Source organism: Brachyistius frenatus, unplaced genomic scaffold, assembly GCF_029030835.1.
Source record: "Brachyistius frenatus isolate BFR_SWC_R1_liver_20210118 unplaced genomic scaffold, ASM2903083v1 Contig_338, whole genome shotgun sequence".
Lineage (NCBI taxonomy): Eukaryota > Metazoa > Chordata > Actinopteri > Embiotocidae > Brachyistius > Brachyistius frenatus.
Window position 1 is genome coordinate 125,124 of NW_027210937.1, and position 24,772 is coordinate 149,895.

Genomic DNA, 24,772 nt, shown 5'->3' on the forward strand with positions numbered 1-24,772 from the left:
AATCCTCCTCTTCCTGGCTGGCTCCATCTTATCACCTCCTTCTCTCCTCACTCTCCTACATCTCCAAACTATCTCTCTCTCTAAACTCTCCCAACTATATAAACGCTATCCAAACTATCTCTCTCTCTCTCTCTCTCTCTCTCTCTCTCTCTCTCTCTCTCTCTCTCTCTCTCTCTCTCTCTCTCTCTCTAACTTCTCCAAACTATCTCTCTCTCTCTCTCTCTCTAACTTCTCCAAACTATCTCTCTCTCTCTCTCTCTCTCTCTCCAAACTATCTCTCTCTCTCTCTCTAAACTCTCTCTCTCTCTCTCTCTCTCTAACTTCTCCAAACTCTCTCTCTCTCTCTCTCTCTAAACTCTCCAAACTATCTCTCTCTCTCTCTAACTTCTCCAAACTCTCTCTCTCTCTCTCTCTCTAAACTCTCCAAACTATCTCTCTCTCTCTCTAACTTCTCCAAACTATCTCTCTCTCTCTCTCTCTCTAAACTCTCCAAACTATCTCTCTCTCTCTCTCTCTCTAACTTCTCTCTCTCTCTCTCTCTCTCTCTCTCTCTCTAAACTCTCCAAACTATCCAAACTCTCAACTGACCTCAACTCTCCACCAACAACCCACATTTTGAATGGAGCCTGAGAGGTTTATGTTGCCGTCAAACCTCCCGGCAAAATCTGAACCACTTCCCGAAGCAGTCACGTGGTACAGCCGGCAGCGAGGCTTCGGACGTCATCATTTTTGGCTCCTCCCCTAAATGAAGCAAGCCTCGACACACGCTTTGAGGAAACGCCCCCTCCGTTACTCCACACACGCTTCGAAGCGTCGGCACATCTCGTAACATCACTACTGTCAATCAAACAGACACGCCCCCAAAAACAGGTCTTCTTGAATCTTCTTTTCTAATGAATGAGGGATTATTTTCAGATGGACCTCCAGAAAACTAAGAAGAAGGAGTGACTTTAGCTAACAACACCGAGATAACTGATGGACACATTTTATTCACTTTGGATTTGATGAGAGAAGTTGAATGGGAGTCTATGGAGCCGGAGGCTTTTTGGAGCCGACCTCTAGTGGCACTCGCTGGTATTGCAGCTGAAGACACTTCTGGATCGGAACCATTTTACAGACCTGAAGCTACGAACTCTTTTATAAACAGACTGTGATGTCACCACAGGAAAGCAAGAAACAACAATTAGGATAATTAACCAAACAGAAGATGTTGTATGAATAGTTGAACATTGATCAGGTCAGCTGATGTCTGTGTATCATTATTAAATCAGTAAAGGTCATAAACTCACTTTGTGTTCAATGTGAATAAAAGTAAAACAGAAGAAAGATGATTCACATGTTTGACTGTAAATCTTCTTTTTAGGTGTTTATCAGTTCATTCTGAAGTCATTACGCTACGTTCTTGATTTTAATGTTTGGTTTCTGATTTTATTAAAACGTTAAAACTGATCTGGGATCAGATGGAGGGACATATTTAATGTTTGAGAAGCTTTTCTCTCAGGTTAAAACTTTGACACGGTTCTGTGTTTTTACTGAAGAGCAATCTTTGACTTGTTTTCACAACACATGCATCAGTTTTCAGAGTAAAACGTGAGAGGAGAAGGGGAGGTTTCTCCTGCAGGAGGTGTCCAGTTTCTCCTGCAGCCTCCTTCTGTCGGAGGGAACTGAAACACACCAGCTGGGTTTATTCCGTGTCAGAATGAATCCGTCCTCCGGTCTCCATGATCCGGTGTGTTTTGACCGCATGACCCCCCCCCCCCCCCGCGTTTACGGTACCCCACCCCCGCTCCAAACAGCTCTTCCTAAAAAAGAGAAAGGCCACCGGAGCTCCGCGGTTTCCCCACGCTGTTATTTAAAGCCGGACACCGAGATGGCAGCAGGGCCGAGTGGCTCCACCGAACCAGCCGTGAGTCGGTGAACACTGCTCGGGGCGAACTCGACCTCCAGCTCGGTGTTTTGTTCCCCTTCCCGTCTCTCATGTCTCTCCCGGTGGTGCTGCCGGGCTCCTGCTGTCCGATTACCGGAGGTTCGCAGCTCGCAGAGCCGTTCTACCGAAACCGACCCCGCGGCTTGTCCGCGTCTTCGCGGATGACCGGCGGCGGCTCTCGGCTGCTGCTGCCCGGGCGGCCGCTGCTCTCCCTGGGTCTGCTGCAGCTGCTGCTCGGCGGCTCCATGGTGGCGCTGTCCTTCGGAGCTCTGTCCCTCAGCAGCTCCCCTCCGATCCGGAACTCCTGCCCCTTCTGGGCCGGCTCCTCGGTAAGTCCTCGGGGTAGGGGTGCAAAGCATGCTTCCTCCAGAAGCGGATCTGATCTGCCCTCCATGAGCAGGCCTGCAGACACACACACACACACACACACACACACACACACACACACACACACACACACACACACACACACACACACACACACACACACACACACAATATGGAGGCAGATATCTGTCAAGACATGAAACTGTCAGCGCTGGGAAAGTTTATTGAACTCAGGGACGGAACTGCAAACACGACACGATGATTAGTTGATCAACAGATAAGTAATCACCAACTATTTTGATGCTAGATCAATAAATTTGAGTCATTAAATTTTTTTTTTTTTTTTTTTTTTTAACCAAACAGAAGATGTTGTATGAATAGTTGAACATTGATCAGGAATTTTTTATTTTTATTTTAATTTTTTAATTTTTTTAAATCAGCTAAAATTCTCAGATTGCAGCTTTTTAAATGAAAATATTTTCTAATTTTTTTTTTACTTCTTCCGGTTGTGGATTGTTGGTCAGGACAAAATAAAACATTTTCCACCTTGTAACATTTAAAAAAAACTGGGCAATTTATTGATTCATCTTGAAACGAATCAGCAGATTAATGAAGAATTAAAATAATCTCATCCATACTCTCTGGTTATCCTCAACACAGTTTAAAACCACTGTACTTTCATTGTGTGTGCAGCAGCAGATCACACGTGGTCTGATGGGTTGTGTATTTTGGTCATGTATGACTCCACTCTAAAGGCTGGGTAACCACGGAGACATATTTTGGGCTTCAGCAGCAACGTGCTGCAGTTATAGAAGTTATAAGAGTCAGTCCCAGGTTGAAGTGTGGAACACTGGAGGTCTGACACAGACAGGTTGGACTGCTTCACACCGAGGATGATGATGATGAAGACAGTGCTGAGGATTCAGGGTGTAAAAGTCCCTCAGATGTTCAACCTGCCTATACGTTCCTGTTGAACGTGGACGTTTCATATCATACTGCTGCGATCTCTGATAAACTGAGATAAACCTGGTCCTGGACCGGTACAGGGACAAAGACGTGCTGACGAGGTCAAAGGTCAGAGGTCAGAACTCATCTCTGTGTTCTGCCAGATGAAAAAATAATTGCTTTTGCATCAAGGATGTTGAACAAGTTCTGAGAGAATGATGCTCAGTATGAATGAGAAGGACTGAACCCCTGATGGATGAAATGGATGCTGGAATCCAGAGTGAAGGATCCTGATTGGTCCGTAGATGACTGCAGAGCTGTGGACTCAAAGGAGAACGACAGTTTATTACAAATCTGCTTTTATTTCCCAGCAGTGTTTGGTTTTATCACTTATAATCACGTTGCAGAAACTTTAACGGGTCAAACATTAGTGGATCAAGAGAGCTATAAACATTTTTGGAGATAAAAAGAGGCGGAGTTTTATCCCTCTGTGCTGCATGACTTCATGGAAACCATCATCTCAATATGCAGTCTTACCAGCTGCTGATCTGTATGAAGCTGAACAGATCGACACACCATCAGAGTTTAGTCATCAGTCATGTTAGTTACCTGCATACCTAGAGATCACATTGATGCTCCACGAGCAGGAACAGACAACATGACATGTGGTCCATGAAAAACCTCCTTCCAGAGCTGAAGGCAGCTCACTGCCATCGAGCAAAAAGCTAAAGACGGTGTGTGTTTTGTAGTGAACCAGTCAGAGAGCTGCAGCCCGTCTGGAAGAAGTGGTCGGAGAACCCTGAACATTCATGCAGCTGCTGGAAGACATTATAAATGTGTTATGACCAATCAGTATCCATCAGTGAGGTCATCAAACATCAGTGATGTCATCATCCATCAGTGATGTCATCAACCATCAGTGATGTCATTGTTGGTTTGTGAACGTTATGAATCCTCCAGTTCAGATTCTGTCCGTCACCATCTTTACTAGTTCGGAGCGGTTTGGAGCAGGAAGTGACCATATTTGGACGAGCTGGGGGAGGAGCCAGAGGTGGATCTGACCGATCTGATTGGAAACCTGACGATACTACGTCCCGCCCACCGATAACTGTAACCTGACTGCACCGCAGGCCTGTCAATCAAACAGACACGCCCCCAAAAACAGGTCTTCTTGAATCTTCTTTTCTAATGAATGAGGGATTATTTTCAGATGGACCTCCAGAAAACTAATAAGAAGGAGTGACTTTAGCTAACAACACCGAGATAACTGATGGACACATTTTATTCACTTTGGATTTGATGAGAGAAGTTGAATGGGAGTCTATGGAGCCGGAGGCTTTTTGGAGCCGACCTCTAGTGGCACTCGCTGGTATTGCAGCTGAAGACACTTCTGGATCGGAACCATTTTACAGACCTGAAACTACGAACACTGAACAGACTGTATATGAGTATACAGTCTGTGATTATTACCTAAAGCACATAATGGACACTAGTGGATACCGAAGCATCGACTGAAGCTCAGCCTGGACTGAGCTTGTGTCTCTGCAGGGTGAACGGTCTCAGGGGGATCAAACTCTTCCTCTGCAGGCAGATGGTCCGTTATCTCCCTCACTCAGAGTAATGAAAATTTGTGCTGATGTTCTGTTCTTAAATCAGATGTTTCACCAAAGTTTATCACACATTCTGTTACATATTTATCTCTTTCTACTGGTATGTTGTTCTTTTTTAAACATTGTCTCACCACATGAACAGGATTCTTCTCACTGTGTTTCAGGTCATCCTGTCAGGCATCGTAGGACTCACCACATGGAGGAAACCCATGCTGCTGCTGGTAAGAGACACACTTTTTCTGTGATCACAGTGATTTAAATGTTCTAAAGAGAATCAGAGGTCTGGTTGGTTCCTGGTCTCCATCAGATAGAGTGGAACAACTTATCAGTTAATCACCTGCTGACAAAGACTGAAAAGTCTGAAATACCTTCAGACATGGAGTCATAATGACATCACACAAATCACAACACAGGTTATTTCGTGGTGTTTAACATAGTAAAGTCCTTAAAACAGAACTTTACAGCATTATAAAGAGAAACCCAACATTCCCCACCTAAGCTAGAGGGAAAAAAACTACTCTTTTAAGAGAGAAAAACCTCCAAAATACGGAGGAAAAACTCTATTTTAAAAGGAAGAAACCTCCAACAGAAGGAAGGAAAAACTCTCTTTTAACAAAAGAAACCTCCAACAGAAAGAAGAAAAAACTCTCTTTAACAGGAAGAAACCTCCAACAGAGGGAAGGCAAAACTCTCTTTTAACAGAAGAAACCTCCAACGGAAGGAAAAACTCTCTTTTAACAGAAGAAACCTCCAGCAGAAGGAAAGAACAACTCTCTTTTAACAGGAAGAAACCTCCAACAGAAGGAAAGAACAACTCTCTTTTAACAGGAAGAAACCTCCAACAGAAGGAAAGAACAATTCTCTTTTAACAGGAAGAAACCTCCAACAGAAGGAAAGAACAATTCTCTTTTAACAGGAAGAAACCTCCAACAGAGGGAAGGAAAAACTCTCTTTTAACAGAAGAAACCTCTAACAGAAGGAAGGAAAAACTCTCTTTTAACAGAAAGAAACCTCCAACAGAAAGAAGGGAAAAACTCTCTTTAACAGGAAGAAACCTCCAACAGAGGGAAGGAAAAACTCTCTTTTAACAGAAGAAACCTCTAACAGAAGCAAGGAAAAACTCTCTTTTAACAGAAAGAAACCTCCAACAGAAAGAAGGGAAAAACTCTCTTTAACAGGAAGAAACCTCCAACAGAGGGAAGGAAAAACTCTCTTTTAACAGAAGAAACCTCCAACAGAGGGAAGGAAAAACTCTCTTTTAACAGAATAAACCTCTAACAGAAGCAAGGAAAAACTCTCTTTTAACAGAAAGAAACCTCCAACAGAAAGAAGGGAAAAATTCTCTTTAACAGGAAGAAACCTCCAACAGAGGGAAGGAAAAACTCTCTTTTAACAGAAGAAACCTCCAACAGAAGGAAGGAGAAACTCTCTTTTAACAGAAGAAACCTCCAACAGAAGGAAAGAACAACTCTCTTTTAACAGGAAGAAACCTCCAACAGAAGGAAAGAACAATTCTCTTTTAACAGGAAGAAACCTCCAACAGAAGGAAAGAACAATTCTCTTTTAACAGGAAGAAACCTCCAACAGAGGGAAGGAAAAACTCTCTTTTAACAGAAGAAACCTCTAACAGAAGGAAAGAACAATTCTCTTTTAACAGGAAGAAACCTCCAACAGAAGGAAAGAACAATTCTCTTTTAACAGGAAGAAACCTCCAACAGAGGGAAGGAAAAACTCTCTTTTAACAGAAGAAACCTCTAACAGAAGGAAGGAAAAACTCTCTTTTAACAGAAAGAAACCTCCAACAGAAAGAAGGGAAAAACTCTCTTTAACAGGAAGAAACCTCCAACAGAGGGAAGGAAAAACTCTCTTTTAACAGAAGAAACCTCCAACAGAAGGAAGGAAAAACTCTCTTTAACAGGAAGAAACCTCCAACAGAGGGAAGGAAAAACTCTCTTTTAACAGAAGAAACCTCTAACAGAAGCAAGGAAAAACTCTCTTTTAACAGAAAGAAACCTCCAACAGAAAGAAGGGAAAAACTCTCTTTAACAGGAAGAAACCTCCAACAGAGGGAAGGAAAAACTCTCTTTTAACAGAAGAAACCTCCAACAGAGGGAAGGAAAAACTCTCTTTTAACAGAATAACCCTCCAACAGAAGGAAGGAAAAACTCTCTTTTAACAGAAGAAACCTCCAACGGAAGGAAAAACTCTCTTTTAACAGAAAGAAACCTCCAACAGAAAGAAGGAAAAACTCTCTTTAACAGGAAGAAACCTCCAACAGAGGGAAGGAAAAACTCTCTTTAACAGGAAGAAACCTCCAACAGAGGGAAGGAAAAACTCTCTTTTAACAGAAGAAACCTCCAACAGAAGGAAGGAAAAACTCTCTTTTAACAAAAGAAACCTCTAACAGAAGCAAGGAAAAACTCTCTTTTAACAGAAAGAAACCTCCAACAGAAAGAAGGGAAAAACTCTCTTTAACAGGAAGAAACCTCCAACAGAGGGAAGGAAAAACTCTCTTTTAACAGAAGAAACCTCCAACAGAGGGAAGGAAAAACTCTCTTTTAACAGAATAAACCTCCAACAGAAGGAAAGAACAATTCTCTTTTAACAGGAAGAAACCTCCAACAGAGGGAAGGAAAAACTCTCTTTTAACAGAAGAAACCTCTAACAGAAGGAAGGAAAAACTCTCTTTTAACAGAAAGAAACCTCCAACAGAAGGAAAGAACAAGTCTCTTTTAACAGGAAGAAACCTCCAACAGAGGGAAGGAAAAACTCTCTTTTAACAGAAGAAACCTCTAACAGAAGGAAGGAAAAACTCTCTTTTAACAGAAAGAAACCTCCAACAGAAAGAAGGAAAAACTCTCTTTAACAGGAAGAAACCTCCAACAGAGGGAAGGAAAAACTCTCTTTTAACAGAAGAAACCTCCAACAGAAGGAAGGAAAAACTCTCTTTAACAGGAAGAAACCTCCAACAGAGGGAAGGAAAAACTCTCTTTTAACAGAAGAAACCTCTAACAGAAGCAAGGAAAAACTCTCTTTTAACAGAAAGAAACCTCCAACAGAAAGAAGGGAAAAACTCTCTTTAACAGGAAGAAACCTCCAACAGAGGGAAGGAAAAACTCTCTTTTAACAGAAGAAACCTCCAACAGAGGGAAGGAAAAACTCTCTTTTAACAGAATAACCCTCCAACAGAAGGAAGGAAAACTCTCTTTTAACAGAAGAAACCTCCAACGGAAGGAAAAACTCTCTTTTAACAGAAAGAAACCTCCAACAGAAAGAAGGAAAAACTCTCTTTAACAGGAAGAAACCTCCAACAGAGGGAAGGAAAAACTCTCTTTAACAGGAAGAAACCTCCAACAGAGGGAAGGAAAAACTCTCTTTTAACAGAAGAAACCTCCAACAGAAGGAAGGAAAAACTCTCTTTTAACAAAAGAAACCTCTAACAGAAGCAAGGAAAAACTCTCTTTTAACAGAAAGAAACCTCCAACAGAAAGAAGGAAAAACTCTCTTTAACAGGAAGAAACCTCCAACAGAGGGAAGGAAAACTCTCTTTAACAGAAGAAACCTCCAACAGAGGGAAGGAAAAACTCTCTTTTAACAGAATAAACCTCCAACAGAAGGAAGGAAAAACTCTCTTTTAACAGAAGAAACCTCCAACGGAAGGAAAAACTCTCTTTTAACAGAAAGAAACCTCCAACAGAAAGAAGGAAAAACTCTCTTTAACAGGAAGAAACCTCCAACAGAGGGAAGGAAAAACTCTCTTTTAACAGAAGAAACCTCCAACAGAGGGAAGGAAAAACTCTCTTTTAACAGAAGAAACCTCTAACAGAAGGAAGGAAAAACTCTTTTAACAGAAAGAAACCTCCAACAGAAAGAAGGGAAAAATTCTCTTTAACAGGAAGAAACCTCCAACAGAGGAAAGGAAAAACTCTCTTTTAACAGAAGAAACCTCCAACAGAAGGAAGGAAAAACTCTCTTTAACAGGAAGAAACCTCCAACAGAGGGAAGGAAAAACTCTCTTTTAACAGAAGAAACCTCTAACAGAAGCAAGGAAAAACTCTCTTTTAACAGAAAGAAACCTCCAACAGAAAGAAGGGAAAAACTCTCTTTAACAGGAAGAAACCTCCAACAGAGGGAAGGAAAAACTCTCTTTTAACAGAAGAAACCTCCAACAGAGGGAAGGAAAAACTCTCTTTTAACAGAATAAACCTCCAACAGAAGGAAGGAAAAACTCTCTTTTAACAGAAGAAACCTCCAACGGAAGGAAAAACTCTCTTTTAACAGAAAGAAACCTCCAACAGAAAGAAGGAAAAACTCTCTTTAACAGGAAGAAACCTCCAACAGAGGGAAGGAAAAACTCTCTTTAACAGGAAGAAACCTCCAACAGAGGGAAGGAAAAACTCTCTTTTAACAGAAGAACCCTCCAACAGAGGGAAGGAAAAAAATCTCTTTTAACAGGAAGAAACCTCCAACAGAAGGAAGGAAAAACTCTCTTTTAACAGAAAGAAACCTCCAACAGAAAGAAGGAAAAACTCTCTTTAACAGGAAGAAACCTCCAACAGAGGGAAGGAAAAACTCTCTTTTAACAGAAGAAATCTCCAACAGAATGAAGGAAAAACTCTCTTTTAACAGAAAGAAACCTCCAACAGAAAGAAGGAAAAACTCTCTTTAACAGGAAGAAACCTCCAACAGAGGGAAGGAAAAACTCTCTTTTAACAGAAGAAACCTCCAACAGAAGGAAGGAAAAACTCTCTTTTAACAGAAGAAACCTCCAACAGAAGGAAGGAAAAACTCTCTTTAACAGGAAGAAACCTCCAACAGAAGGAAGGAAAAACTCTCTTTTAACAGAATAAACCTCCAACAGAGGGAAGGAAAAACTCTCTTTTAACAGAATAAACCTCCAACAGAAGGAAGGAAAAACTCTTTTTAACAGAAGAAACCTCCAACAGAAGGAAGGAAAAACTCTCTTTTAACAGAAAAAACCTCCAACAGAGGGAAGGAAAAACTCTCTTTTAACAGAAGAAACCTCCAACAGAAGTAAGGAAAAACTCTCTTTTAACAGAAGAAACCTCCAACAGAAGGAAGGAAAAACTCTCTTTAACAGGAAGAAACCTCCAACAGAAGGAAGGAAAAACTCTCTTTTAACAGAAGAAACCTCCAACAGAAGGAAGGAAAAACTCTCTTTTAACAGAAGAAACCTCCAACAGAAGGAAAGAACAACTCTCTTTTAACAGGAAGAAACCTCCAACAGAAGGAAAGAACAACTCTCTTTTAACAGGAAGAAACCTCCAACAGAAGGAAAGAACAATTCTCTTTTAACAGGAAGAATCCTCCAACAGAAGGAAAGAACAATTCTCTTTTAACAGGAAGAAACCTCCAACAGAAGGAAAGAACAATTCTCTTTTAACAGGAAGAAACCTCCAACAGAAGGAAGGAAAAACTCTCTTTTAACAGGAAGAAACCTCCAACAGAAGGAAAGAACAATTCTCTTTTAACAGGAAGAAACCTCCAACAGAAGGAAAGAACAATTCTCTTTTAACAGGAAGAAACCTCCAACAGAAGGAAGGAAAAACTCTTTAAGGGAAGAAAAATCTCTTTAACAGAGGAGAACATCTGCCTCGAACGGTGGGGGAAAGCAAAGAGAGAAAAGAACAGCATAGAGATTGAAGACATGAACTGTTGGTGTTGCTGAAACCTTTTTAACAACAAATTTATAACTTTGATATTTGATTGCATAAAGACACTGAGAGTTTTGTGATTGATTTCAGTTCTAACTTCATCTCATGTTTTTCTGTGTTTTCATACGGCGTGTGCTACATCTCCACCCTCCACCCTCCACCTTCCACCCCACCACTCCAGGTCAATGTGTTTGTCCTGCTGTCCGTGGTGTGTGTGCTCCTTAACCTGGCTGGATTCATCCTGTGCTGCCAGGGAGCCCAGTTGGTCTCCAGTATGACCAGCTGCCAACTGGTGAGGCTGCCGCCTCTCTGTGTCCGTCTGGTGTTTCTCTTTTCATTTCCAGATGTTCTGTTTTCCCTCTCATCCTCTCTGGTCATCACGAGTGACATCTGGACGTCTCATTAGGGCCCGAGCACCGAGTGGTGCGAAGGTCCTGTTGTAATGCAAGGAATTATTATTATCGTTGTGAAATATGAATCGCCTTTAACATTCTCAAAAACTCATGAAACTTTGCACAAAAATCATCCTCATGAAATATTACGCATTTTATAGGTTTTGTTCATGGTCATGTCACTTTGTTTTTCTCACAGCTTCAGTTTTCTTCTCTGCATTTGACCCTGTTTACATTCACTCTGACGGACGGACCAATCAGAGACCAGTGGGGGTCATTCTGTGCGATTACATTGAAGTCAGTAATTTTCTCCTCTAATTGTAGTCACAGTAATGGTACATGTTTCAGTTCATATGGTGGTCGATGCTGATTGGTTAAAGCGGCTCCAACAGTTTTTAATTCGGTGAAATAAGATGATTCTCTGTGCTGATTGGACTGATAGCCACAGTGACTGTGGGTCTGGTGCCCTCAGGTGAGGGTTGGACAGGTGTATTAATAGGTGGGGTGATGCAGTGTTTGTGTATGAAGCCCTGATTCTGCTGATGCAGGTCAACTGGACGGGATATAAATGAACCTGTAAACTCATTTATGAACAAAATGTTGAGGTCTGAAAGAAGTTGATCGAATCTGAATGAATGAAATCTGACCTCAGTTCAGTGGTTACAGAGAGAGATGTTCAGATGGAGGTCCATCTCATGGCCGAACCCACCAGCTCTCTCATCAAAATGCCGTGTTTAAATCCACAGAGAGGAAGGTTGAAGTTCTGCAGGACTTCAGTGCAACAAGAAGGTTTTTCTAGCGGAGGTTATGAGCTCGGTGCAGAAATGATCCACCGTCCGACCGATTGGCTGCTTGTCTCAACATTTCCCTCCTCAGCTCTGTGCAGCTCTCGTTAACTCCTGAACAATCACAACAAAACATGAAGGTCCTGTTATGTCTTTGTATTTTGATGCTGATCCTCCAGTAAAGACCGGCTGGATGGAATTTAAATTTACTTCATAGGAAGTTATTTTTGATCATGTGTGAATGCAGTTTCTATTTAAAACACAAAGCTGAACGACTGTGATGAACTCTGGGACTTTAGACTTCATGCTGTCATTAAAACACCAAATCTAAATTTTAGTTCATGTGCTGCAAACCTCCTGATCCATCTGAGAAGTCTCCATCTAGACATTTGTTTTGATAAAAGCAGAGTCTTAAAAGCAGGAAGTAGTTTGTGTGGCGGGACTGTGCATGCTGGGAAATTTCTCCAGCATAAAACAGCATTAATGTGAAATTCAAATGTAAACTGAGAAGCTTCTTCCTCAAAGCTTGAACAATAAACTTTACTTATCAAACAGGAATCAGGAGCAGCTGTCTGCTTTGATATGAAGCTGTTATGACCTCTGACCTCTGTGATTCTGTCATCCAGGTTCACACACTCATGAAAGTGAAGGAATCTTGAACGACTGAGTTCACTGAAGGATCATCGTTGTTAACGTCATGAGATTATTAGAATATTTCAGATTGAGTCTCTGTGAACTTGAACATCTACATCATGTTTCTGTTGCTGCTCCTGATGAGGACGTGTTGTTAATATGACCCCTCTGTGTGTGTGTGTGTGTGTGTGTGTGTGTGTGTGTGTGTGTGTGTGTGTGTGTGTGTGTGTGTGTGTGTGTGTGTGTGTGTGTGTGTGTGTGTTTGTCTCTCTCTTTGTGTGTCCAGAGTGAAGCTGGAGATGTGTGTTACTGCTGCTCGCTCTCTCCCTCCTCCAAATGTCCCGAGGAGAAGCTGCTGGAGCTCCACCCGGCTCACTCCTGCAGCACCATGAGGATCCTGCTCAAGGTACCAGTGACTGAGGAGGAATATGCATTTAATGAACAACCCCGTCTCCAAAAAAGGTTGGGACACTGTGTAAAATGTAAAACTGTCCTGGGGTCTGATAAATCAACTGCTGATCTAAAGAGGAGAGGGACCATCCAGCTTGTTATCAGCTCAGTTCTAAAGCCAGCATCTGTGATGGTACAGGATACATTAGTGCACATGGCATGGGTAGCTTGAACATCTGGAAGGAAGCATTAATGCTGAATGATATATTCAGGTTTTGGAGCAACATATGCTGCCATCCAGACAACGTCTCTTTCAGGGAAGGTCTTGTTTATTTCAGCAGAACAACGTCCAACCACATTCTGCACGTATTCCAACAGCATGGTTCTCTAGTAGAAGAGTCCGCTGATAAACTGGCCTCCTGCAGTCCAGACCTGTCAATCATTGAAAACATCTGGAGCATCAGGACATGAACAATACAACAAAGGAGACCCTGAACTGTTGAGCAGCTGAAATCCTCCATCAGGCAAGAATGGGACCACATTCCACTTTCTAAACTCCAGAAACTGGTCTCCTCAGTTCCCAAAGGTTTCCAGAGTGTTGTTTAAAGAAGAGTTGATGCAGCTCAGTGGTGAACATGATCCTGGAACAACTTACAGAGACGTGTTGATGACATCAGATTCAAAATGAGAAGATATTTATCATAAAACAATAAAACTTCTCAGTTTCAACATTTGATATGTTGTCTTTGGTCTATTTATAATTAAATATGAGTTTATATGATTTAAAATCATTGTTTTTATTTACATTTTAAACAGCGTCTCAGCTTTTTTTGAAATGGGGTATAGTTCTACAATGAATATCCTTTTATAAGGTGTTTACTCTCCTGTTTAAGGTCACAGATCTTTCTGTTTTCTTAGAGATTATTTCAATGGTTTATCTCTCGTGTTATCCTCGGGTCAAAATGACCCGCAGCTGTTTTCAACCAAGTTCTTTTTTATTTTCATATTTTCAGGGATCATTGGTGACAAGGAGGCTGTGAGGGTTTCTTTAAAGAATGATGACCAATGATCCCAAAAAATATAAAAATATAGAAATAAAATAGAACTTGGTTGAACACAGCTGCGGGTCATTTTGACCCGAGGACAACAGGAGGGTTAAACACAATGATCAGGACATATCTAAGTATAACGCTTCTCTTTAAATGAGCTGTTTAATGTGTGTTTCTGTCCTGCAGCAGCCTGTTGGCATCTTTGTGATTTCATCAAGATGAAGACACTTTCATCTAATTATAAAAAGAGAAAACTAATTCATATTAAGTTTTGTGATATGATGATATTTTGAACACAGTGTGGGTTCCTCCCATCATGCAGACTGCTTCACTCGTGTTCCTGCTTTCACCTCAGTAAATATTTTTATATGTCAGTCGTTTCATGAACGTATTATATTTAAAAAAATTCGATTAATATAATATTTACTGCAGATTTAGTTTGTGCTAACAACAGAAAACAAGTGTTGCAGAGTAAAAGAACATGATGCTATGGTTCATGTGAGATTCAACCTTCAGGAGAAGCAGTCTCACCTGCCTTGTTAAAGAATCTTCGTCCTTGTTCCTGCAGCAGCAGGAACCCAAACAGCAGATCAGATCACGTCAACCATCAGTCATCTTTTTGTAGCGCACCAGTCTATAAAAAACGAGCCCTTCCTCTGTTGTGAACATGAACATCATATCTGTTGTGATTGTGTCTTTCTTGCTCCGTTAGAAAGTTCTGTTCGCTCTGTGTGCTCTGAACGCTCTGACCACCGCCGTGTGTCTGATGGCAGCAGCTCTGAGGTACCTGCAGATCTTCACCACCAGGACGCCCTGCATGGTACGTTCACACGGTCCGTAACCTACACGGAGCTGGAGACACTTTATGTATATATACCAATCAGAAATAACACATAATAATAATAATAATAAACTTTATTTCGTACAAGAAATGCAGCTCAAAGTGCTTCACAGCAAGAAAATGACATGCAGTGTTTCACATAAAAACAGATGGAAAGGAACATTTAGAAATATATGAAAGAAATAAAATCCTTAAGAACAGATCAAATGCATAAAATTAAACATAAATAGACTTAAAATACAAAATAAATCAACATGCATTTGAAAGGTACAGTAGGTCAAAGTGCAGGAGAGCTTCAGGAGGAGCTACTTAAATTCTAATCAGTGGTCAGTGTCACAAACGTTGGTATTTACTGATGGTCTGTGGGACATCATCGGGAGGCGTCAGACACTGTCCAAGGAGGACATTTCACCTGGACAGAGACATTTACACAGTAAAAACTGTAGTTTAATCAGCTGTTGATGAGTCAAACAGTTCTGAACTGAATCCTGCCGCACAAACGAGGTGCTGATCTGACTTCATCCTACAGACTGCTGCCATGTTTGAGGAGTTTAGATTTTACTTCTAGAATCCCCCTGTTGGAAATGTTGTTTGCAGAGTTGTGGCCGTTTGGAGAACTAAATAAGTGCAGCACAGTATGTCAGAGGTCACAGGCGCTATTAAACCTGCTCTCAAGCAAATGATATGGTTTCACATACACAGATACTAACTGCCACTCGCAGTATTGAAAACCTCGTACACAAAATCAACAACTCAGAGTTTTACAGGCAGAAACAAAACGTTCAGAAGAATGAGAGCTTGGTGTCGTTCAGGTGTTCACACGCTGACAGACTTCTGGTCATTTCTCTTCTGACTGGTCTCATTAGACCCAAACACACCGACACGACCTAATTAATCCGTCCCTCCGGGATCTAACAACGTTTGTATGTGATTGTTTTGATCAAAAATATTTGATTTTGCAGTGAATTTTCTTAAAAATGTCGATGTAATTTGTGGAGTTTTAAATGAGTTTTTGTGTAAAAATGTTGTTTTTTTGTGTGTTTTTTTTTTTTTTAATCACTACCTGATCAAGTAATAAACATGTAATCACTTCCTGTGATAATAATCATGCTGCACATCAGAAATATTTTAGTTCTCATCTTTTTTATGTATTTATTGAACTTAGAGAACCGTGGAGATAAAAGGTCCTAAAAGGTCCTAAGAGCTAAAAAAAACAACAACTCCTAAAAGGTCCTAAAAGCTGCTAAAAGCTCCTAAAAGGTCCTAACAGCTGCGTATGTTTCCAGAACAGAGCGTCTGTGACTGGAATATAGAAACAAGGACTACATCAGCTGTCAAAATAAGAGCTTTAGATGCTGTTTAATTCATGTTCATTCAACACATAGACCTGCTGGATGAAACAAACAAAGAGACGTCTCTGACAACTGGACGTGTGGAGAAAACTCATTTAACATCCAGTAATGGTAAAGTAATTATTGATAAAAAAATAAGTCCTGTTTTCTCATCAAAGTGAGTTTTGTTTGAAATACTTTCAGCACAGATTCTGTTGACGATGTTTTTTGCGAAAAGGAAATGTAAAAAAAATTAATTATTGAAGAGATTGCTTGAATTTGTGTTCATTATTGAGATGGTGATTTAACTGGTTAAACTTTGATTGACAGCTTCCATTACCTGAACAACACCTTTGAACCAGTCTTTGTTAAACTATGAAGAACAGAGAAAAAATGGTCCGTCCTCAGCGACCTCAGACTCCTTCCTGACACAAAGACAAGTCATCTGAACTTATTGTCAACCAGAGAAACTTGTTGAAAGGACATAAGAGGCAGCAGTGTAAAACCTCTCCTGTCATGGCCCCCGGCCCCTCCGGGACCCTCGCTGCTCAGTCAGTACGTGGAGAGGTGCTGAGAACTGGGAGAGATCCTCAACTCTAAACCAGTTGGCATCAGTGACACAGATCCAGTCACTGCAGGTCTGATGAGCTCCTCCCTCCCCAACGGTGATGGATTCACATCAAATATCAAATCATTTCCATTCAGACTAGACAGAAGCTGCTGCGAGACTCTCGGCTCTGAGAAGCAGCAGCAGTGTGAGTCCTGAGTGTTGCTCAGGTTACAGAGTTTACTCTGGTGGTGAAGGCGGCGTCAGGATAACAGATGTGACATCCCAAAGATAGAACGGACCAGCGACCTGCTGTCTGCTGGGCTGAGCTGAAAAACAACCTCCACTCCTCAGTATCACCCTTTTATTTACTCTAAGTGTGGGCGTCCAAATAAGACAGGGAATCAGGTCCACATTAATATCCGTCATATTCCTTTCATTTGAAAGAGGCAGGTCTGAATCAGCTGGTTGATGGTTGTTGGTCTGTTGTGGTGTGTGGGGTTTATCTGGTGGGACTGACCTGCTCATAGATGATGATGGTCAGTATCTTCCTCTTCATCGTGGTTCCTCCATTCATTCATTTCAGCATTGAGCACGAGGGAATGACCGTCGTATACATGCAGAGGAAAATGGGTTTTCAGGAACCTTCAGGGAGTCACTGCAGAACAAATCTTAAATATTTAAATTAGGTGCACGAGTTATTACCTGATATGATAAGCAAAACTTCTTGTTTTATATTTACATTCATACAGGAAAAGAAAACACGATTAAGGCTTCAACTTAACCAAGCTTTTAAATGACTTGATCCAAATTAAACATTATAATCCACGATTGATCATTTTAAATTTCATAGTCATATAAAATGATTTCATCTGTCCTCTAATAAATAACTAATGGCAGTTATGACTTCATTTTAACAGCAGATGTCCAACTAACCATAAAAAAAAGTCCAGTCAAAACCTAGTACAGGACCTGACTGTAGAGGGCTTTTAATTTGAAATGACTGCTTTTAATCTGAAAAGAATAATGTCAGTGTGTTAGATAATGTTGGATGCTCTTTGAGACACCTGATGATGCTCTGGGAGGTGGCAGCAGATTGCTGTCTTCTGATTGGTTGCCTCAATGAGTATTAAAAAAAAACAACTCAATTGTGACTTTTTCCATTCATCATGTGACCACAGTCACTCCACATGTGAAGGGATGTCACCCTGTCCTCCTCTCTGATAGGACGAGCCTAGAGCCGCGGTGGTCATCAGGGAGGAGCCTCAGGTCCCCGAGCCTGATGAGTTTGTGGCCCCGGCACCTCCTCCCTCCTACTTCTCCACTTTCTACTCATACACACCACGTCTGGCCCGCAGGTAACTGAGCACACACACACACACACACACACACACACACACACACACACACACACACACACACACACACACACACACACACACACACACACACACACACACACAGGTGAACCATTCCCCCTGTGTGTGTGGTGTGTGTTTCAGGATGCTGGGGAACAGTGTGATCCCTCTGCCTCATATCTACGGCGCTCGGATCAAAGGTGTGGAGGTGTTCTGCCCGTTGGACCCTCCACCTCCTTATGAAGCTGTGGCAGGAAGCTCCTCCTCACAGGTCATAGAGGTCATAGAGGTCACACAGGTATGCTGCTACCTGACTCATACTGCACGTCTCAATCTAAGTAGTTAAGGATTTAAAAACAAGATTGTCCAACAGCATAAAATAGTTGATATCTTTTTTTCTTTAAAGAGTTTTTTTGGACTAATTTCTTGTCAGAGCTGAAATCACCAACGTGTGTTTAAAGGAGCAGACCAGAAGGTTTTCTGTCTTTAGTCATCTTTGAGTCCACACAGGTGAAGAGAGATCAGAGAGATTTCAGCTTTTCTCCTGTAACTCTACCTTCATGTGTTTTTACATTTAACCCTCCTGTGATGAAAACATGCAGCTGAATGTGGAAACATGAAGAATTCCAGCTGCTCAGATATTCTAACTTTACTGTTCCTCTGCTTTCACTTCAGGACACAGAGTTGAGTTGGAGTCCAGCTGCAGCAGCAGCTTCTGTTCCAGGTGAGTTGATGTGTCACAGCAGGGGGACAGGGGGACAAGGGGACAGGGGGGCAGAGGGACAGGGGGGCAAGTGGACAGGGGGGATCTCAATGTTCCTCCCAACATTTGACTGACTTGATGTGGGAACATAGAAATCAGAGAGATGAACAGTGAATGTTTCTGACTATGTAGTCTGAGAGGAAGTGCTGCTCTGCTGTTGATTTGTTTAGCGCGTGTGTGTGTGTGTGTGTGTGTGTGTGTGTGTGTGTGTGTGTGTGTGTGTGTGTGTGTGTGTGTGTGTGTGTGTGTGTGTGTGTGTGTCTTTAGTGTAATTTTAAACACATATTGTGTTGCAGCCTGATGAAGTCCTACCTGACCTATAGCAGCCAGCGTTTAGGGATATTAATATTCAATTAATTTCTTCCCAAAGAAATTGAATAATAATTTCTGTTTCCTTTTCCCTGCAGATATCACAAACACAAAATGAAGAAATCATTTTTTATTTTTGTGTCAGTCATCCACCACATTTGTACTGCAGGTTTTATTTATTTCATCCTAGTATTGTTGCTTTTAAAAATTTTTTTTTTATTTCCAAATGCTGTTTATATTTCACAACAGAGTTTTCATCATGACCTCTTGGTCAGTCGACGGCGGTCTCTTCATCCTGATCACAGCGACAGATCAAACATCTCTGGGTCTTAATCTGAATTCATCATCTTCATTAGTCATTTTCTATTCCACAGTTATATATTTTACTATTTGATTATAACGTATTGATTTTGTGTCGGACCCCATGAGAACCGTGGGTAACAGTTTAAAGAAGGAAGGCAGGGATGAGTACCAGATGATGAGTTCATGCTTCTCTCAGGGGTTCATTCTGCTGCTGTTAGTTTAGCTGCTGAGATATGGTACGAGGGCGGATCAGAGTTCAGAGACTGCTCCTGCTGCGCTGAGCAGCACTGAGAAGCTGTAACCTTTGTTAGTAAGTTCTCCAAATATCTTCGCTTGACCAAATTCAGGACTAAGTTACACGTTTCTGTGAGCAGCGGTGTGGATGTTTCACTGGAACATGAAACTGGAGCAAAGAAACATCCGATTTTATATCAAACTCTAAACGGTCATCAGAGACCCTTGAAATGTTCAGAAAGTCGACGGCGATGAAGCGATGAGCCGGATGATGACATCACGTTCAAGAGGGGCGGAGCTTCACTGTCCAAGACCGATGAAGGCGTCAGGTCAGGAGACACCAGCTGGGTTTTCAGAGTCAAACTGTCAACACTGAGTTCTACTGGGACCTTCTGAGGAGAACACTCACTGTGGAACACCTGAACTGTGTTGCCATGGCAACACACCGCTCAGCACATTAGTCTATCACCCTCAACGACACAATCGTAGCTCCGCCCTTCTACCCACCAGATTTATCTCCCCGCTGTTTCTTTGTGTTCCCCAAAAATGTGTCACAATCTTTGATGTTCGCTCTCTGCTCAAGTTTCAGGTGCACAAAAATTCAATGACATTTTCGGACCAAAGCCCACAAAACTCAGCTGCTGATATTGATTCATTTATGAAACTTACTGATGGAGGTTTCAGCTCCTCTGTGCTCCGAGCACATCACAGTGCTGCGCTCTGCTCGCGTGCAGGAGGAGCAGCCTCTGAACTTTCTTCCTTCGCATTCATTCCTTCAGGTGGACATGGTGTCCTTCTGTTTTTACTTTCCATCCAGTCCAACAGTAAACATGTTTTCTATAGATGGTCAGTTCCTCAGTGTCTACGTCTGAATGATGGACAACTCTGGGAATCCGTGCTGCGTTTCTCAGGATGAAATATTAATAATTGGACCATCAGTAGGTCGTCTGTGTAGTTTTTCATGTTTCCATCTGTCTGTCTCTGGTCTCAGACACCAGCTCCCTTGTGGCATCAGCATCGCCGAGCATCGCTCCACAGGATGAACCTCCGCTCCGTCCCGCTCCGGCACCGACTCCCTGGAGGAAGGCCGGGATCCGTCGGTCCAACAGCGACCCGGTGTTGATGGACCTCGCTGCCAAAGGTACGCTGCTGTGAAAGAGGAGCTTTGCCGAGATCGGTGGTCCACGATGACACAACAGAGTGTAGACCGGGCCGGTCGCCAACATAGACTAGCTCTAGGGATGTGGAACGTCACCTTGCTAGCGAGGAAAGAGCCGGAGCTGTCGAGCTTCCTCAGCTGTCACATAACCTCAGACATCACGTAACCTCAGCCGTCACGTCACGTAACCTCAGCTGTCACGTCACGTAACCTCAGACATCACGTAACCTCAGCCGTCACGTCACGTAACCTCAGACATCACGTAACCTCAGCCGTCACGTAACCTCAGACATCACGTAAACTCAGCCGTCACGTAACCTCAGCTGTCATTTCACGTAACCTCAGCCATCACGTAACCTCAGCCGTCACGTAACCTCAGCCGTCACGTCACCTAACCTCAGCCGTCACGTCACGTAACCTCAGCCGTCACGTCACGTAACCTCAGCCGTCACGTAACCTCAGACATCACGTAACCTCAGACGTCACGAAACCTCAGACGTCACGAAACCTCAGACGTCACGTCACGTAACCTCAGACGTCACGTAACCTCAGACGTCACGTAACCTCAGCCGTCACGTAACCTCAGCCGTCATGTCACGTAACCTCAGCCGTCACGTCACGTAACCTCAGCCGTCATGTCACGTAACCTCAGACATCACGTAACCTCAGACGTCACGTAACCTCAGCCATCACGTAACCTCAGCCGTCACGTAACCTCAGCCATCATGTCACGTAACCTCAGACATCACGTAACCTCAGACGTCACGTAACCTCAGACGTCACGTAACCTCAGACGTCACGTAACCTCAGCCGTCATGTCACGTAACCTCAGACGTCACGTAACCTCAGACGTCACGTAACCTCAGACATCACGTAACCTCAGCCGTCATGTCACGTAACCTCAGACATCACGTAACCTCAGACGTCACGTAACCTCAGCCGTCACGTAACCTCAGCCGTCATGTCACGTAACCTCAGACGTCACATAACCTCAGCCGTCACGTAACCTCAGCCCACCGTGGACGGCCGACTGAGCGAGGCCAGAACCTTCAGGTCAGACCTGTCTCCACCGCAGCTCCACAAGTCATCCTTAAAACAATGTAATCACATATGCAACAGTTCATGGAGTGAAATTGAGTTTGTGAATGTCCTCCTGAAGACGCTGATCTGTGCATGTGTGGAACATGTCCTCATACAATAGAGACGTCCCCTCAGGGACATTTATTTAGACCAGCTGCTGTAAAAAGTACACAAAACCACAGAAACCTGAATAGAAAGAGGAAAACCGTCCAACTGGATGATCCTCTGTGACATGAGTGTCCTCTGGTTCACCTGTGAGACGGTCGGAGACGTTTGTCCACAACTGAGAAGAGTGTTGACGACATCATCATCTCCACGACTGTCTGCAGGGTTGAGTTGAGTTTTCTAAGTGTAGAAGAGGTAGCAGAGCAGCAGGCGCTTCTAACGGGGAACGTGACATGATGTCTAAATGTTGTTTTCTTTGGCAAAAGCTCTTTTTCATTCATTCATTCTCTGCGTTCATGTTTCACTGTTGACACCTGAACCGTTTCCCCTCTTCTGTCTCTCTTAGTGTGGAGCAGCAGTGAAGCCCCCCCCGCCCCGTCTCCACAGACCACCGACTCCTCCACCCAAACCTCGCAGCCCACGCTGGCTGCCCACGCTCAGAGCCAGGTCACCCTGCGATGGGGCAGGAAAGACAGCCGGACGCCCCGCCGGCCACGGCCCACCTCCTTGGTGGACTACCAGAGCTATCGACACACGCAGCACCTGGTGAGGAAAATCCTGGAGCAGCCGGCCGCCCGGGGCCTGGCGCCGGAGGTCCAGGAGCTGGTGGACAGCATACGACATGTCCTGCAGTCGGATCAGGAGCACATGGAAGAGGCTGTACGCTGCGCTAGTTTCATAGAACAGGTAGGAGTTCATGCTGTCATCATTGAGGAATACAGTAGAACACCTGACACGGTTATAGTAATATTATTATTATAGAAGTCAAATGTGAAGCTGTGTCTGACATGACATCTCTATCCTGGACACCTTCAATACTTCCATGACGCGGTCTTAACCGTTTCATCTAATATCAAAAAATGAGGGGTCTATACGAAGTGAGATCAGTGAGGTATGTTGAAACTAAAGGTTGTTAGTGTCATGAAGCTGGCTCTCTTTTAACCTGGTCAGATCACCATGGTAACTGATGCTGCAGAGCTAACCTCCCCCGGAGCAGCTTATGTTCGTGCTATTGGATCAAAGCGTAAGAAAGCCCCGCCTACTGGCCAATCAATTCTCTCAGAAAAATTACATCACGCCTCTGAAAAGCTCGGTACATCGAGTGAGACGGTCCTCTGAGGAGTGAGACGGTCCTCTGAAGAGTGAGACAGTACTCTGTGGAGTGAGACAGTCCTTTGAGGAGTGAGACGGTCCTCTGTGGGGTTCTTTGAGGAGTGAGACTGTAAATTGTCAATACAACAAAATAGACTGGGTTACATGAAAACTGAAGATTTGTGCTGTATTGTGTGATGTTATGGTAATAGAGTTCATTACAATTGGTATTGAAACCTTGCTTCAGGCCTTAATCTGGACTTTCAGGTGTGAAAACTTTCAGGATAATTACAAATTTATAATTGTTGTGTTGGCTGTATGCAACATCTGAGTCATGATCAACAGTTTCCTGTTTGTTTTCAGGTGTTCACTGACTCGGAGGTTGGGTCCGGTCAACCTAAACCTCCTCGGCAGCCAGCAGCCGATTCCTCGCAGACGTTCCCGAAGCTCTCTAAGAGAAGACCGGTTCTGCTGCACCTGCAGAGCTGTGGGGACCTCAGCTCGTTCACCTGCGCAGCACTGGAGTCTCTGGAACATCGAGGAAACAGTAGAAAAGGGGGACTGAGGACGGGGTCGAGGACGGGGTCGAGGACGGGGTCCCGACTAGATCACCCAGAACGTGCTCACAGTCTGATCGGAGTGTTTAGAGAGACGGCGCTTTGAGAGGGAGCAGAATAACATGCTGCTTATCTGTCGCTAAACTATTCTAACCAATGGACTGCAAACCCACAGAGGTGTGCGTGCGTGTGTGTGTGTGTGTGTGTGTGTGTGTGTGTGTGTGTGTGTGTGTGTGTGTGTGTGTGTGTGTCTGTCTGTCTGTCTGTCTGTCTGTCTGTCTGTCTGTGTGAGTGTGAATGCAGTTTTTTTTAAGTCTGACTTGGTTCCCTGTATCCAAAGTTTTTTATGCTTTCTGAACATTTACTTACAGTTTAACATTTTAATTGACTACATGTGTTCCACTTGTATGTTGGTGTTATTGGCTCAGACATATTTCAGATAATTACTGATAAGACAGTAATTCTTATTATATTGGTCTGTTATTCTTAAACAAGTTTCTCTGAAGGAAACTATGAATTATAAAGATAATAAGACTGGATTTGTAAGAGAAGTTCATGTTTGTTAGTAATTCTTATATTTGTGGAAATGTTATTTTTATTTCCTAAATAAAGGCAGGTGACCACAACAGGATGTAGGTGATGATAACAGGAAGTCGGTGTTATGGACTCTTTGACAGTTTGTGGAGGTTCTTCTCATGAATGTTTAACGAGACTGTAATGTGACGTGTACTGTGGTTGTTCCACAAATAATACAACAGAAAAAAAGAACGGGTCATGATTCTGATGTTTACATCTTCATTTATCATTGGTAAGATATGATTCTTGACATTTTAATGATTTCCTTAACTTTAAACTAGAGTGACATTAAATGTCCCACTGATGATTTATGAAGACTATATCTAAAGTTATAGCATGTCGTCCAAAATATCCTAAAAATGTCATATTTTAGTATGTGGTCTAAAATATGAAAACAAAGTCATACTATAGTATGTTTTTCATGCCTCTTCGGACAGAACGGTCGTCCAAATTACTCATCAAAAACCTGAAGTTGATCCAAAATGCTGCATCAAGAGTACTGACAGGATTTAGAGATCATATTTCTCCTGTTTTAGCTTCTCTTCTTCAGCTTCCTGTCATCCTGACATTATCCTGACAGATCTTATAGAACCACATCATCCTGACAGATCTTATAGAACCACATTATCCTGATAGATCTTATAGAACCACATCATCCTGACAGATCTTATAGAACCACATCATCCTGACAGAGATCTTATTGAACCACATCATCCTGACAGAT

General features: G+C 42.7%; 1 protein-coding gene across 2 annotated transcripts; it reads left to right on the forward strand.

The window, feature by feature from the left end:
* The first annotated feature begins 1,665 nt into the window (after nt 1–1,665).
* Nucleotides 1,666–24,240, forward strand: fam189a2 (family with sequence similarity 189 member A2). 2 transcript variants are annotated; one of them, XM_069723614.1, is made up of 11 exons: nt 1,666–2,256; nt 4,974–5,030; nt 10,666–10,776; nt 12,581–12,700; nt 14,446–14,553; nt 17,680–17,810; nt 17,955–18,108; nt 18,486–18,534; nt 20,411–20,560; nt 22,170–22,510; nt 23,279–24,240. In XM_069723614.1, exons 1-11 carry the CDS (start codon nt 1,978–1,980, stop codon nt 23,576–23,578), a joined length of 1,800 nt encoding a protein of 599 aa, XP_069579715.1. In that variant the 5' UTR covers nt 1,666–1,977; the 3' UTR covers nt 23,579–24,240. The 2 variants fall into 2 exon arrangements, with proteins under 2 accessions (XP_069579715.1, XP_069579716.1); XM_069723615.1 differs by lacking the exon at nt 10,666–10,776.
* The last annotated feature ends 532 nt before the right edge of the window (nt 24,241–24,772 follow it).

Coding starts and splice junctions, on each gene's coding strand:
- fam189a2 (XM_069723614.1), top strand. CDS start 1,978: ATGTCTCTCCCGGTGGTGCTGCCGGGCTCCTGCTGTCCGATTACCGGA. Junction 18,535..20,410: donor AGCAGCAGCTTCTGTTCCAG/GTGAGTTGATGT, acceptor CTCTGGTCTCAG/ACACCAGCTCCCTTGTGGCA. Junction 22,511..23,278: donor GCGCTAGTTTCATAGAACAG/GTAGGAGTTCAT, acceptor GTTTGTTTTCAG/GTGTTCACTGACTCGGAGGT.